The following is a 17,345-nucleotide window of genomic DNA, read 5'->3' on the forward strand; positions in this document are numbered from 1 at the left end:
TAAATAAATAAAACTCAAAATATGTAACAAGAGGATAAGAAAGTTGCCTGTGAGAAATAGAAATATAAAAGTGAAGGGGATTCCCTGGTCGCACAGTGGTTAAGAATCCTCCTGCCAGTGCAGGGGACACGAGTTCAAGCCCTGGTCCGGGAAGATCCCACATGCCACAGAGCAACTAAGCCCGTGCGCCACAACTACTGAGCATGCGCTCTAGAGCCCGCGAGCCACAACTACTGAAACCCGTGCGCCTAGAGCCCGTGCTCTGCAACAAGAGAAGCCACTGCAATGAGAAGCCCGTGCACCGCGACAAAGAGTAGCCCCCGCTCGCCACAACTAGAGGAAGCCCGTGCGCAGCAACGAAGACCCAACGCAGCCAAAAATGTTAAATAAATACATTTTTTAAAAAAATGAAGCCTACTATGTAGCTCTTTGCTAAAAATTTTAGAAATAAGTGAAATGTCTAGCCTTCTATGAATATATAAATTACCAAAATTGACTCAGTCCAAAATAAGGCAAGGAAAGAGAAAAAAAAGGAACAAGGAAGAGATGAGGCAAACAGAAAAGAGCAAGATGGCAAAATAAATAAATAAAAATAAAACTTTCCCACAAAAATCTCCAAGGCCAATTAGCATCACAGGTGAAAGAAATTATTTCTTCACAGATAGAAACTATATCAATTCCATCACAAACTCTCTCAGAAAATAGAAGAGGGGGAAAGACTTCTTCATCCATTTTATGAGACCACTGACAGAAAAACCAAAGAGATTACAAGACAAAAATTACAAACCAATATCCCTCATAAACATAGACAGAAAAAATCCTCAACAAAATTTACAACTTAAATCTAGCCATCTTTATAAGGGATAATACCCAAAATAAGCAGAACCCAAATATGGTTCATCACAAGATTGCAAGGTCATTTTAACATTTGGAAATCACTGTATCAGTAGACTATGACAGAAGAACATACAATCTTCTCAATAGGTGCAGAAAAAGCAGACAAAATCCAACATCCCTTCATGATAAAACTCTCAGCAAACTAGGAATAGAAGGAATAAAGTACATCTAAGAAAAGCCTATAACTAACACCAAACTTAATGATGAAAGAATGAAAACTTTCCCCCTGAGATCAGGAACAAGGCAGGGAGTTCAGCTTTCACTACTTTTATTCAGCATTGGACTAGCATAGCTAGTCCAATAAGAAAAAAAGAGCAACAGAAATAAAAGATGTACAGATAGGAAAGGAATTAAACTCTCTTCATTCACAGAAAACATGATCATCTATATAGAAAGAATCTACCAAAAATGCAAATAGAGTGTGTTTAGCACAGTCACAAGATATAAGATCAATATACAAAAATCAATTGGGTTTCTGTGTAGTAACAATTAACAACTGGAAATTGAAATTTTAAAAATCATATTTTCAGTAGCAACAAAAATATTAAATGCCTGATTTCAAGACTTACTGTAAAGCTCAAGTAATCAAAACAGTATAGATATATAGATCAGTGGAACAGTATAGAGAATCCTGAAATAAACTCAAACATATATAGTCAATTGATTTTTAAATAAAGATGTCAGGATAATTCAATAGAGAAAGAATATTCTGTTCAATGAGTGGTTCTGGAAAAATGGATTTCCACATTAAAAAAAAGAGTATTAATCTTTAAACAAAATCATAAACATAACTTGAAATGGATGATAGACCTAAATATACAAGCTAACACTGTAAAACTTCTAGAAGAAAACAAGATAAAATCTGTATGACTTTGGGATAGGCAAAGGTTTCTTAGATAAGACATAAGCATGAACAATAAGGGAAAAGATATGTCTCTCCACTTCGTAAGACACTGTTTAGAAAACAAAAATGCAATTCACAGACTGGAAGAAAATATTCGCAAAACGTATAGCTTATAAAGGACTTATGTCCAGAAGAGATAAAGAATTCTTTTCATTCCAACCCAATTTGATAAAAGATTTGAATAGGCTGATGACACTAAACCAGAGAAAATATAGAAATATCAAGTAAGCATATGGAAAGAAGCTGAGCATCATTAGTTGCTAGGGAAATGCAAATTAAAACCACAATGAAATATCACCTCACACCTGTCAGAATCAAAGAGGCAACAAATAACAACTGTTGGCGAGGATGTGGAGAAAAGGGAACCCTTCTGCCCTCTTAGTAGGGATGTAAATTGGTGCAGCCACCTATGGAAAATAGTATGGAGGTTTCTTTAAAAATTAAAAATAGAGCTACCATACGATCCAGCAATTCCATTCCTGGGTATTTATTCAAAGAAAACAAAAACACTAATTAGAAAAAGATATATGTACCCCTGTGTTTATTACAGCATTATTTACAATAGCCAAGATATAGAAGCAACGTAAGTGCCAATCAATAGATGAATGGATAAGAAGATGTGGTATATATAGATATGTAAAACATCTATTACTCAGCCATAAAAAGAATGAAATCTTGTCATTTCCAACAACACAGATGGACTTGGGTGTATTATGCTAAGTGAAAATAAGTCAGACAGCGAAAAACAAATACTGTATGATTTTACTTATATGTAGAATCTAAAAAATAAAACAAATGAACATAAAACAAAAACGAACTCATAGATACAGAGAACAAACAGGTGGTTGCCATAGGAAAGGGGGTCGGGGGAAGGAGAGAAATTGGTGAGGGAGATTAAGAGGTACAAACTCTCAGTTGCAAAATAAATGAGTCACAGGTATACATGAGACACAGTACAGTGTGGGGATATGTCAATAACTGTAATTTTAATATCTTTGTAAGATGACAGATGGTAACTAGACTTATCATGGTGATCATTTTGAAATTTACAGAAGTACCGAATCACTGTGTTGTGTACCAGGAACTAACATAGTGTTGTAGGTCAATTATACTTCAAAAACAAACAAACAGACAGACAAACTCATAGAAAAAGAGATCAGATTTGTGGTTTCCAGAGGCGGGGGTTGGGAGAGGGGGAATTGGCTGAAGGCAGTCAGAAGGTATAAACTACCAGTTATAAAATAAATAAGTACTTGGAATGTGATGTACAATAGAATTAACACTGCTGTACATTATATATGAAAGTTACGAGAGTAAAGTCTGAGTTCGCATCAGCAGGAAAAATATTTCTTTCTATGTCTTTAATTTTGTATCTGTATGAGGTGATGAATGTTCACTAAACTATTGTGCTGATCATTTCATGATGTATGTAAGTCAAGTCATCATGCTGGATACGTTCAACTTAGATAGTGCTGTATGTCAACTATATCTGAACAAAACTGGAAGAAAAGAAAAGAGTATACATTGGAAAGTCTAAAAATAAAAAACAAAACAAAAACCACAATGAGATACCACTTTATACCTACTAGAATGGTTAAAAAGAGAATTGATAAATACCTGTGGTTCATTCATTGAATGGAGTACCACTCAGCAATTAACCAGTCACTGATACAACAAAGATGCATCTGAAAGCACTATGCAAAGTTGAAGAAACCAGACACATAATACTACTCACTCACATGATTCCATTCATGTGAAATTCTCAAAGAGGCAATACTGTAGTGGTAGAAGGCAGATCTGTGGTTGCCAGGAAGTGAGGGAATGACTCCTAAGGGGCCTGAGGGGACTTCTGGGGAGATGAAAATATTCTATACCATGATTCTGAAGGTGGTTACACCACCGTGTACCTTTTTCAAAACTCATCAAATTGTATACTTAAATGAATGGCTTTTATAATATTTAAATGATACCTTAATAAAGAGATTTAATTTCTTTTAATGTTATGAGAACATAGAAAACAAAAAGAGATGCTTTCCCCTTTGGTAACCATAAGTTTGTTTTCTATTAGACAGTATTTTTCAATTTCATTCCTAAGAACAATATATATAAATATATATTTTTTAATATATATAAATAAATAAAATACCTGGGAATTAACTTACCCAGAAGTATGAGGCAAGTACAGACCACTGGGCGACATTAAAAGATGCCTTTGAGTAACTGGAGAAATATGTGGTAGGCCTGGATAGAAAGTCTTATTGCCGTAGAGATAGCAGTTCTCTCCAGATTAATATAGTTTTGGTCAAAATACAATTGCGATCCCCTATAAAATTAACAAAATAATTCTAAGAGTTATCTGGAAGAACAAATTACTGGGTGTAACTAAGGCACTTTTGAGAAAGCAGAAGAAGAGTAGTGGAGGGAAGGACCATTGCTCTACCAGATATTAAAATGGACCCTCAGTTACAATGGTGGGTTTGGCAGCATGAGGTGTAGATGATGGGCACACTGTAGAAAGTCCAGAAATCAAGCCTAACATTCACAAAAGTTCATGATGGTAAATATAGCATTGAAATCTTGGTATTGGAAGGGCAGACCAGCCAACTGGAATCTAAAATTAAGCAATTTCACATATTCATATCTTAAGATAAATTTCAAATAGATTAAAACTGTGACCAAAAAAAAAAAAAAAACTATTAGGAAAATGCAAAGAACTATATAGGTGAACATACCTATAATCTTGAAGTGGGTCACACCTTTCTAGGCAGAAACTTCATTTGTTCCTACCTGACTGCATAATAGTAAAAATTTTCAGGGTGGCAGATAACATAACTAAACAAAATTATCCACATTGTATAAAGAATACAACAGGTTACCTAAATAATAATAATGCCACTGCTGCTGAGGATAAAAAAGAAAAAGACATACTCAAGTAGAGAAAAAGGATAAAAGATATATTTACAGTTTAATATTTTACATAGCTTTTGTCTCAGCAAATGTGCTCATTTCTTTCTAAATAATCTCGGATGTGGGAAAAGTTTTATTTATAAGGATATTTACTTCCTTATCCCTTACCAATGGAAAAGGTTAAAAGCAATTAAAATGTCCAACAGTAGGGGATTGGTATAATTTCTAAGGCTGCCATAACACATTACCACAAACTGAGTGGCTTAATACAACAGAAATTTATTCTCTCACAGTTCCAGACTCTAGAAGTCTGAAATCAAGGTGTTGGCAGGGCCCTGACGGCTCTAGGGCAGAATCCCTCCTTTCCTCTTCCAGCTTCTGGTGGCCCTAGGCTTGTAACTACGTCACTCAAATCTCTGCCTCTGTCATCACATGTCCTTCTTCTTTGTGTGGCTGCACTTGGTCTTATAAAGGCATCAATCATTTGATTTGCTCCCCCCCCCCGCCCCCACCAATCCAGCATGACCTCACCTTAACTATGTAATTACATCTGCAAAGACCCTGTTTATAAATAAGGTCACATTTTGAGGTTCCAGGTGGACAGGAATTTTAGGGGGGACACTATTCAACCCAGTACAGATGATATAGAAGAATATCATAGAGAAATGTTTGCAAAATATTATTGAATAAAAAAGGTGATTGGATACAATGCCTTTAAATAAAAACATCATGTATAATAGTTCCAATAAAAGCCTGAAAGGGCATTTACCAAAGCATTTTGCCAGTGGTGCTAAGTTGGGAAAGGCTTGAATGATTTTAATTGTGTTAATGAATTCCTGTATTTTCTAAATTTCTTGCAATGAATATGTGTTTCTTTGATAAAGAGGAAAAATAGTGAGCCTTTCTTATCTAGGTTTTCAAACTATAGGTTTAAAAATGAATTCATATTCTTGATTGCTACAGCTTTTGTCTAATGAGTTAAAAATATCTTAGCATTTACAGAGTTCAAAGTACATTTTTAAATGTCATTTAAAACAAAGAATATTTCAAAGTTGAATACTTCCCTATTCTACAAGATGCTTTTGTTTTTCCAAATTATAGACAATTTGAGGTTTATGGGTTTGACATGCTCATTTTAAGTGTTTATTGTCTTTTTTGTGTTATTAGAATTTCCCTGACTCTGTAATAGTTAGATTTGTCACTCCATGCAGACACAGATGTTCTAGGTAAACATAAACTCCAGAACATTCTAGCTACATGTCTCTAGAGCACTGGTGAGATATTTGGAATGAACAATTGCCATGTTATTTGTTGCTGTTTTCCTAGGCAAGGAATTGTTCCTCCGGGTCTCACAGAAAATGAGTTATGGAGAGCAAAGTACATCTATGATTCAGCTTTTCATCCCGACACTGGTGAAAAGATGCTTTTGATAGGAAGGATGTCAGCTCAGGTTCCAATGAACATGACCATCACAGGTTGTATGATGACATTCTATAGGTGAGTTCTGGCAATGTAACGACAGTTTGTTTGCTTTATATTCCAGAAGCTTAAAGTACATTTTTTTATGTGAGTGGTTTTATCGAAATAAATGTCATTTCATGTGGAATTTCATTTTGTTGCAACTCTAGGGGGTTGTTTTACCTTTTCCCTCTGTTGAATAGAACTCTCCTTGTTGCCCAAAAGGAGGTTGAATTTCTCCCAAAATCTTAGACCCAAAAGAAAATGAGAAAGAAAATAAAAAGATCCTCTAAGCAGATTCTGTTTTTAATCCATTCATATGATATAGGTATAAGTATAGGTGTAGGTGTAGACACAGAGGCTTATACATGTAGTGAGGAGGGACCAGAAATAGCCTACAAACGGCTTTTTTTCCCTAAGAGAAGGGACCTGACATTAATCACATTAATTGAGTGCCTACTCTTTGCTGGGCTCCCTTACAAATTTAAGATAAAATTTAAATAAGTTAGCTCCATCCTCACCCTAACCCTCTGAGTTTGTTGCTATCCATATCTAACGAATGAGGAAACTGAGAATCAGACAAGATAAAAATCTGCCCAGCCACACCGGTCCTCGGCCTTTGACCCAGAACACACAGTCCTGGACCCAGCGTTCTCCCTTCTCCAGTCCATCTCCCCTCTGGTTACTGATGCTCACATTGTCCATTCTGCATGGCGGCGAGTTCACAGGCGCTGGTGGGCATGTGATGGGTCGCTCTGTTTCAGGACCACGCCGGCAGTGCTGTTCTGGCAGTGGATCAACCAGTCCTTCAATGCCGTGGTCAATTACACCAACAGAAGTGGAGACGCTCCCCTCACTGTAAAGTAAGACTGGAAGATGTAACTGTCCTCTGCACGTCTCTGGGGTTCATTTGATTCGCTGGTGATGCTCTCCTGGTTAAAAAAGTATATTCGGACAAATTGCTTATATGGTTTGGAATCCTAGGGAGCATATTTTTCAGTGGTGTTTCTTTTCCTCCCTTTCTATGTAGGTAACGATTTTTTGCAGCCTGCCTTTTCAGACGTTATCCGTGCTGTTAGTGGCTCTGGTAGGAGGACACGGCTCCCACACCCTAGGGCGCATCCCCCCCTCACCCCCGCAGAACACACAGCAGGCAGCTCAGGGCTGGCCTGTGTCAAATGACACACTGTACCCCCATCCACCCTGTGGGTGTAGAAAGATACCAACATCAAAAGTAGCAGAATCAACAGTGTGATCTCTGCAGAAATCCAGGGGAATTTTATATCTGATTTGTCTTTAAGATAGGACGCCTCCGGAACCCAAAAGAAAGTGAATGGATTTAAAATTTTGCCTCCTGTGAAAAGATGTTCAGATAGGCTAAAGTGATTAGTTAACCAAAACTTTGAGCCTAACTTAATGACACTTCAAAGCATTTTCTTTTTTGTTTTAACTCTTAAATTGCTGTTGACCATCTGTAGTCTTCTATTATCATCCTAGGGAACAAAGAATATTGAAATCTGCAACCCAGCAGTGCTGACCACACCTTCATTTCATCCAGTCCTTGAATTAAAATTTATTTTAAAATAAGAGAGCACTGCTTGGGCTTAATTGTATTTTGAGGAAGAGACTTTCAGTATTTTTATACCATAAGATGTCATTTTTAGAATGGCAGCACTGCATTTTTACTTTCAGTATGTATAGTGATATTTTGAGAAGTATTTTTTTATTTAAGCAAATATGCTACAAACATTTAAGCTAATATGCATTTTCCCACATTTGTAGCTTCCTGCACAGTCCCTGCTTCCTTCCCCCCCGCCCCACGCATACATATATACATATTCTCTATGTCTACTCGTTTGGCGTGGTAGTTAGGTTCTATGTGAAGAATGCCATTTTTGTACGGGTCTGCTTGCTTTTTCTATAAATATCTCTGCTTGTAGAGTGATGACGAATGTTGTTTTGTGGAATCTCCTTTTTTTAATTTATTTTATTGAAATATAGTTGATTTACAATGTTGTATTAATTTCTGCTGTACAGCAAAGTGATTCAGTTGCACATATATACATTCTTTTTCATATTCTTTTCCATTATGGCTTATCACGGGATGTTGAATATACTTCCCTGTGCTATACAGTAGGACCTTGTTGTTTATCCATTCTCTATATAATAGTTTGCATCTGCTAACCCCAAACTCCCAATCCTTCCCTTCCCCACACCCCCCTCCCCCTTGGCAACCACAAGTCTGTTCTCTACGTCTGTGAATCTGTTTCTGTTTCTTCGATAAGTTCATTTGTGTCATGTTTTATGGAATCTCTATTCTTAATCTTCTTCATTTCTTCGAAAAATGTTGGGCTTGAGTTTTCTGACATACACTTGTTGTTTATGTACTATTTTCCTTCTTTTCAGTGAATTGGGAACAGCTTATGTTTCTGCAACAACAGGTGCTGTAGCAACAGCTCTAGGACTCAATGCGTTAACCAAGGTACTCAGATTTTTATTTCCATAGCAGTAAAGCTTCTTAATTTGTTCTCACCTGCCTGGCTCTAAGTCTCTCTGTTAATTTCTCAAAATAGTTCAAGCCCTATGACTCTCTTATTACAGTCATTATCTTCGACTGCTTTCTTAAAGTATATCTTTCAATACGTTTGGGAAGGAGTGTCACTAATAACATCTGCCAAGATCCTTGTCTGTACCTGGCACTGTGTATTCAATGCTAAATGCTCACCCACCCATACAGCCCACCAGAGGCTGGGTGCTGGGCTGGGTACCTCCAGGCACACCCCTGAAGAGGTAGAGGAGGCAGCATCTGAACCCAAGACTGCGGGACTCCAAAGCCCCTGCTCCATCAGCCACATAAAGCCATCAAAATATCTTGGAAGTCTGCCTTGTCCCAGTATGCCCAGGCTGGAAATAAAAAAATACCTCTAGGAAACCAAGTTTTGAACGTACTATTGGCCCAAGTTTCTATACAAATAGGACTCTGCATTTGTAGAGGTTTTCAAGAAGAAATAAGTACTTGCATTCAGTACTACAGGAAAAATAAGATCTTGCTTTTGGAATTATCTTTTCTGCAGCATGTCTCTCCGCTCATAGGACGCTTTGTTCCCTTCGCTGCGGTAGCTGCTGCTAATTGCATTAATATTCCGTTAATGAGGCAAAGGTAAGGTTAATATGCCCTCTTAGAGAGGACTTGTGCTTGACAGTAGGGTCTTATAATAATCTGCTTTGTTGAAACTTAAATAAATTTGTTTTATTTTAATATTTACAGATGAAGTTTTATGATATCTGGGATCTGCTTCTAAATAATCTGGTTTTGGGGGTGAGGATGGGTCCATTGATCAAACAAGCTCAGCTCTGAGTTGCTGATTATTAAAGCAGGCTGATGGCCTTATGGGGTTTAGAATAGTCTTTCTACCTCTGTATAATAAAAAGTTTAAAAAATAGATCTCAAACTTACGTCTATGCCTAGAAAGCTTCTTCTATAAAATAGGTTCTTCCCCCCTTCCCCCAAATTTTCTCTTGGGGTTTCAAATAATATTAATCTATATCTTTGGAAGTATTTTTTAGTGCTGGCAAAAATTAAAGGAGAAGAAAAAACGAGAAAAAAGCATTTTGGAATGGATAACGAAAAACAGGGTAACAGTAGGAGCTATAATTGTAGCAGTAGTGACCATAGTTAAATATCCAATAGTTCCGTGTACTTGTGACTCCTATGTCAGTATAGTTAGTTTATTTTTTAATAATTATATCTATCTCTCATTTGGAAAGTTGCTCAAATTTGCACACGAGCTTAGAAATCAGCCTGATCTCTAAGTTAGCGTATTCACCTGTTGAGTCCTATTGTTATTCAAAATGCTATACCCTTTTTTTTACAGAGTTTACTAGCATTATTTTACTTGTGTGTCTATCACACGAGGATTAAGCATGTTTGTGGTTTTAAAAATAGACTTATTAGCGCCAAAAATGACACTGGAGTGGATTTTTGGATTAAGTCGGGACTCGGGCTTTCACAGCTTCAGTACTGTTTCCAGCCATTCCGCGAAGGCACCTGTGAACTTCTTTGCCCGTGTCTTGCTCTCTAGGGAACTCAAAGTTGGCATTCCTGTCACAGATGAAAACGGGAACCGCCTGGGCGAGTCGGCAAACGCTGCCAAACAAGCCATCACACAAGTAATCGTCTCCAGGATCCTCATGGCAGCCCCTGGCATGGGTGAGTAGTACTTTGCCATCCATTCATTTATTCGGTACGTTTCAATCAAACAAGCGTTGGTGCACCAGTGAGCAATAACCACAAAGGATCCCTTCCCTTGGTGGAACTTACTTTCTGGCAGGGGAGGCAGAAAACTAACAAAAATAAGTAAAATATGAATATGTGAGATAGTTGTAGAGCTAAGGGGGAGAAAAGAGGGTTGGGGATCTTGGGGTGGAAGTGCTATCGAACGTAAGTCCGTGTGCCCGACATATAGTGAGGCCAAACGATACCAAAATGTCGGAGTTTGGAGCAGAGAAAGGTTTATGGCAGGGCCATGCAAGGACAATGGGTGGCTCATGCCCGCAGAAACCCCCGAAGGGTTTCAGCAAAGCATGTTGAAAGGCCAGGTGAGGCAGGGGGGGCACAGGGTGTGTGATCAACTCATGCACAATTCTCTGATTGGTTGATGGCGAGGCAACAGGACAGTTAACATTATCAATCCTTAGGCACCAGAAGGTCTGGGGGCTACATGCTCATAATCATCAAGTAGTTAATTTCTTCCATCTGATGGTGGTTTTTAGCATCTGAAAAACTCGGGAAATATCCATGAGGTACTGTTAGCTGGATACTTCAGAGAGGAGATGCAGCAGAGGATATGGGGAAGGGGTCTGTCCCAGGAAGACCCCATGGGGTCCTGCTCGGTTACAGAAGTAGACTGGACAGATGGGAGGGAGGGAGCCAAGTGGTTCCAGGGTCGAATATTCTGGGCAGACGGAACAGCAGGAGAGCAGGGAGCTGTGCCCGGTGTGATGGAAGCATCACAGGAGGCAGGTGCAGCGGGAGGAGAGAGAAGGGGGTGGGAACAGTAGAAAGGAGTAGACGAGGCCCCAGTGGGCAGAACGCAGATGGCCCCGCAAGCGTTTGGAGCCCTGGCTTTTAGTCTGAGGGGTAGGAGGCCATGGAGGGTTTCGAGCACAGGAGTGGTAATAATAATCCGGCTTAGGTTTTAACTGAGTGACTCAGGGTCCTGCGTTGAGAGTAGGCTGAAGAGGGACCAAGAATGGTGGTTGGAGACTGTTCAGGAAGCCCTTGACTACTGCAGGCAAGAGATTATGGTAGTTGGACCAGGGCAGTGACAGTGAAGGTGATGACAATTTGAAGGAAAAGAATTTGATCTTTGTAAACCTTGAAAAGAAACTTCCAAAAGTTCTTGAATAGGAATAACTTCTACTGAAGATTTATTTGTATCAATTGGAAACCCTTAGAGCACGAATCAAGTTGGGTTAGTTATAGCAGCTATTAATATATGACTCAGTTTTGTCCGTAGGGCTTGGACTCAACATGACCAAAAGCAGAAAATCTCCATTGTGATTTAGTTGCTCTGAGAATCTCTGGTCCACTCCTAAGGCTTCTTCAGCTACCCTCAGACCAGGGCTCTCGAGAAGGTTCTCAGACTTACTCAGAAACCAGAGGGCCCAGGAATACATAACTCTTTGCAGAAACATATAAATATATATTATACAGAGAGAAATGAGTATGTTTACTTTCCTTGTCTAAATCAAATGCAAACAGCACTTGGCTATTAACTAAGCTCTCAAAAGAAGCATACTTAATCAAGTGCTGTCAGGTTTTCTCACTAATATTTTTTGTTGTCTTTAAATTCCTTTTGTCACTGGGAAAGCTCATCAGCAGACAAGTAGGAGTGGGCAAAGGAAAGTTGAAGAAAAGGGCATGAAAGAAAACTTTGAGGCGCATTCCAGCTAATTGCACTCCAGCTAATTGGTTATCTGATTTAACCACATTAAGTGATTTAACAAAGAAGCACCTCAGTGCCCTCATGAGACAGCGATGTGCACTGTAGGGGTGAGTGAATGGTGGAAACCACAGTCTTGAACTGTAGGCCAAGAGTCCCCTGAGTCCGGGACCAGCACGTTGTCACTAACCTATGAGGAGGCTGGGGAGACCACCCCAGAACACCTGCTGAGCCCAGATTTCCAGTTTGCCGAAATCAAGGTGGCCATTCCGGTTTCTACCCTGGGTGGGCTTCTGGTTTTGTTCTTTCCCATTTTGAAATACAGCGCTCCTCTTTGGAGTTCAGCCAGCCCGACAAATTTGTTTCCAGTGGCTTGGTTACCTTAAACATTATTTAGTCCCCGGAGAAGGAACACAATCTTTCTATCCCAGCGAAATCTCTAAAGGTAATTGATATATTGAAATTGATGTGACAGTTTAGTCTGATAAAAATCATGAATCAATGAACTAACCGCTATCCAATGTTTTACGTGCATCATTGCATCTAATCATCCTGGCTAGTTTGATACAATTGTCCCTATTATATAGATGAGGAAAACAGAAAACTGAGGCTCAGAGAAGTGTTTTCCAGGATCACCCAGCTAGCAAGTGGTCTGCGTGACTCAAAGCAGGAATCTTTATACTGGACTCTACGTGGGATGGACACCCCGGGAAGGCTGCATTTGTTTCATTGGTATAGGAGGGAAAAGTTCCTGATGTTTGTACTGTTGCATATTTAATGTTAGATATAAAGTTCTCTTCAAGATCATAAAATTTTCTGGCTGGCAAAGAGCATTGTGTTATTTTTCAAAAATCTAGAGAATGGAAACAATGGATTTTTAAAAAAATACTAAGGTATTTGAAAGAATTATTGCAATTACTTTTACTCTGCCAGTGTGAAAATAGCCTAAAAGTAATATAAGCCTTTTGTGAAATTGCTGGGGGGAAAAAAAAAAAAAGTGAGCTGAAAATAGACATGAAGATTTAAGTGGATCTATCTTTACTTCCAGCCATCCCTCCATTTATCATGAACACTTTGGAAAAGAAAGCCTTTCTCAAGGTAAGCCCCAGTTCTGTTTAACCTTGTCTCAATCCTTTCAATTTGTTTTCAGACTTCAAACTGTACAGAATATTTCCCACAAGAATAGTGAGTAAAGAATTTGAAGGCCCGTGGCAATTGGGCACTTCAGGGGATATTTTATTTCTAATATCAGATATTTGAAAAAGCTCTCATAAATCTTCATTTATTGAATGCTGCCCACTCCTCTTGAGAGGTTATAACCCAGGTACACGTTCATTGTCGTCATCAGTCGGATCCCTAGGTAGGTAATAATGAGGAGATGGTGCGAATTTGGAATGATTTGTTTGTTAAGTCCCTATACATACTATCAGAAAGGAAAAATAATCTGGAGTAGTAGCTTCACAGAACACTGAATTTAGTGCCCTGCTGTATTTTTCTTTGGTGATGATATCTAATAATCTATTAATCTATCAGCCGCCTCCCCTCAGGGTCTGAAAATATTATAGGATGTAACTGTCACTGAGAAATCTCTGTGCATTGTCTGCATTCTTTTTGTAACTTCCATGATTTAATGCAATCATATTTATGCTTCATCTTAGCTTTCCAGTTCTTGTAACAAGTAGGAAAGAGTGGGATAGGGTGACTCGTTTGGCTCCTGCTGTGTTTGGAAACTGACACCATTACACCTGCCGGGAGGAATGGGTCCAGTTCCTCGCTGGAGGAGCAGGTGTGTTGTAAACACTGCAGCTCTCTTGGGGTGAATTGTTTTGGGTCTTAGCAACAGAACCGTCACACTGAGAGGACAGTTATCAGACTTTGAAAAAAGGACATGGTTCACAGACCAAACACTTCCTGAATGATTTCTGTGATTAGGAGAATTCTAAGTGTCCAACAGGTAGATGTTCATTGACCTATATTCACCCTATGGGCTCCAGGAGGAAAATTAAGGCCAACACTAAATACTTTCAATACAATCACATTCTTAGAAAAATAAGCCAAGAAAGTATGCTTTGAAAAAATAGTAGTGTTGAGTGCCTCATTTGACCGGCATGTTGATGCCCCAATCCCACGTGAGGGAAAGGGGACCCTCTCTTCAGCAGCCCCCTCACAGTCTTTCTTGGGAGCTTTGGGTACGTGAGCAGATTATATTCCCTGAGCTTCTTCCTCTGGCAATCTTACATGTCGATGTGAATTGCAAGATAGGGCGTCACAGTGGCTCTGTAGTGATTGAACTGTCCCATTGCTCCTGGGAACGTTCCCAGGGGGGATCCACAGACCCCCCCCGGGCCACCCCAGGAGGCTGCATCCTCAAATGCACTCTGAGTCCCCATCCATCTCCTGTGAGGGTTTCTACAGCCTTAAGTGTAAGATTAAACAAAAATATAAAACAGTTACACTGATTTAATCAGTAAAGCTATTAGTGATGACCAAAATGTAAATGTGACCTCATTTGGCATAATTTACCTACTTCAATAAGCCCTTATTTTGAGGATTCATGAAAAGGCTTTGCTGAAGTCTGTTTCTGCTGCAAAATTCAGAAAAGATGAATTCTTTAAGGCTGCTCAGGGATTAGTTTATGTACTAGAACAGGGACTAGGTCTTGAAATTACCAAATTATGTAAACAGATGAACTCTTTAAAGCTGCCAAGGAATTAGTTTATGTACTGGAACAGTGACTAGATCTTAAAACTACTAAATTATGCAAACATCTAAAACTCACCAACTTTGACGTCTCAGCGATTTTCAAATAATCTAAAAAAAAAAAAAAAAAAATTAATGCTCCTTCCTCTATCCATCCCTGCTTTCCTTATGGGAAGTAATTTAGGCTTTGAGGGAGAAAACCTATTAAATGAACTTAGAAAGGGGGCCATCAACATTATTCTCCAGGATGCTAATAGGAAGTGACGCATCCGTGGATCCATAACTTTGCAGACATGGAATTGATGCCCTGGGTTCTTCTCCGCTGGCTCTTGATCTGATAAGTCATTAGGATTATAGTCTTTCTGCAAGGGCATATGTTGACCCAGGCAACCTTTGGATTTGCCTGGTTGTTAATTTCTTAAGGTATTGGCATGCCAACTTTGGGAGCAATGGAGAATCAAAAACCATGTTTAATAAACCCAACTTCCCCCTCCCATGGAATTTAAGCAAAATCAGGTTTTTAAAGCAAGACCAGACTTCTGGGTAGATACAAGGCTTGGAAATTGTCATCTCATCATGTTAGTTTGTCTGGCATAAAAGTGAACTTTTGCAAGAGAGGAATACTTTTGCAAGTGTGGGTCATTCCATCAATAATATATGATTGTCGTGAATTTGCAGGTGACTGTGAGAGCAGGTGGGAGGCCACCTTCAGTGGCAGTGTCCCCACCATTGAAGCTTTCCCATCCCCTTCTCTCTGCCTCTCAAACATCACCCAGCACCCGGTTAGCAGAGGTATGTCAGCAGCCCGGCTCTGGAGTGGAGCGGGGCCTTATTCCCCAGAGTCTTACTCCAGGCTGTGGATATTGAGCACACATGGCTGCTTACATGTGAGCTGATCATGGCGTGGGATTCCAGAAATTCTGTAGGAAAGTCTGCATTCGAACCTACATTCATGCTAAAGAGTTAGGTCACCGGGGAAGACATGTGAAATGAACTTGGTCCTTTACTCTCCCAACTGTCATGCCTTTGAACTCCTGGGGTCTCAGTGTTGTTGGAAAAGTTGCCACGGTTACTCTAATATCTTGGTGACAAACACTGGGCAGGAGACATAGCTGGGCATATTGCATCATCTTCTTGCTGGGACAGACAGAAATTGCTGTAGATACACCTGGCATTTTCTTCCATGACGCAGCCAGCAAATGATACAAGCAGTTAACCACTGTTGCCACACTGCCCTAGGCTTTTCACAACAATACATGAATAAATATTGTGTTTTCCTTCCTTGTTTTTGTTTGTGGTTTTCAGCTTTGCTTGGTACCATACCCTTCAATAATCATACAGAGGTGTGCCACCTCGATTCCCCTCTGCCCGCCCCACTCCACCACTGAAGGGCCTCATGTGGACCCGGAAGGGGCCGCTGGCATCAGAAGCCATGGGGCAGGGTTGGGGGAGGCGGTCAGAGTAGCTCATGGGTCAGTCCGAGCGCCTCGCTAGCTACAGAGGGTCTGGCTGCAGCTGAACTCGTTCAGACCTCTGTGGAGGATGGTGCTTTGAAAAAGCAATGGCTAAATGTTGAGCTCCTCAGACATACACCCCACTCCCACATTCAGGGTTGCTGTTACACCGAAATATCGCATTTTGCCCATGTAGCGAGGACTGTAGGACTTCACTGATACCTATGGCCATTACAAAAGCATAGGCAGAGCCAGCTTATCTTCCTATCCATATGTTTCCATCTGCAAAGGACTTGCACATGCTATTTGGAAGGGCAGGCTTTTCTGAGCCCTCTTACAAAGGCTTAGAGGTCATTTCCTCAGCCGTTCATCATGCCCATGTGGGTGGCATCTGCCTGGGTCGGTTAGCCCTCTGATTGTTCCCGCAGCTCCAGCGGCCAGATGTGCCTCTCTGCAAGGATGTACTTATCTGGGCTTTTACCTTGACTATGACCAGACTCCTCTGCAAACATGAAATGAATTGAATGTTCTTGGCTTTTTTAAACGGTGAGCTTGGGGAGCATTCAGCATGACTCATCCTTCCCCCTACGCTTTATCTCTTCCCAAATGGAGCGCTGGCAAAAAGCATCAGCTGTGAGCAGGTGACTCACAGAGATCTTTGCAGTAAACCAAAAAGTTCACTGCTTAAAATCTGGTGCTTTTCCCATCAGTGTTCTTGAAGAATAGCTCCTGTGGTCTCTTTACTTTGCTGGCACTTTCATTGGGAATAAAGTTGATATGGTTTGGGTCAGATAAGAGCTCCTCATTCCTTAAGTTCTAGTTCGTTTATATTTTCTTTAATAAAAGTGGACGGCTCTGTCTACTCAGTAGATTTTCAGGATTGTCTGCTAATGGAGTGTGAACGTAGCATTTATTTGTTCATTCATTTATTTTATTCAGCAGCCCTTTGTTGAATGCCTGTTGCATGCCAAGCAATGTGCTAGGTCCTAGCATCAGAGAAATAGGGCTTGGGCCCTGCTCTCAGGGACCATATAGCATGGTGGTGGGGAGAGGCACAGGGCAAATGGTTCCAATACATGG

General features: G+C 39.9%; 1 protein-coding gene across 3 annotated transcripts in view; it reads left to right on the top strand.

Moving 5' to 3' along the window:
• Positions 1–17,345, top strand: part of SFXN1 (sideroflexin 1) — a 44,842-nt gene that overhangs the window by 19,591 nt on the left and 7,906 nt on the right. For all 3 annotated transcript variants that reach the window (XM_059917697.1, XM_059917698.1, XM_059917699.1), the window contains 6 exons: positions 6,035–6,205; positions 6,931–7,029; positions 8,573–8,648; positions 9,241–9,326; positions 10,249–10,376; positions 13,160–13,209. In XM_059917697.1, the coding sequence (XP_059773680.1) occupies positions 6,035–6,205; positions 6,931–7,029; positions 8,573–8,648; positions 9,241–9,326; positions 10,249–10,376; positions 13,160–13,209 (610 nt within the window). The remainder of the gene's footprint in view (positions 1–6,034; positions 6,206–6,930; positions 7,030–8,572; positions 8,649–9,240; positions 9,327–10,248; positions 10,377–13,159; positions 13,210–17,345) is intronic.

This window comes from Balaenoptera ricei, chromosome 3 (assembly GCF_028023285.1).
Source record: "Balaenoptera ricei isolate mBalRic1 chromosome 3, mBalRic1.hap2, whole genome shotgun sequence".
In the NCBI taxonomy this organism is placed as follows: domain Eukaryota; kingdom Metazoa; phylum Chordata; class Mammalia; order Artiodactyla; family Balaenopteridae; genus Balaenoptera; species Balaenoptera ricei.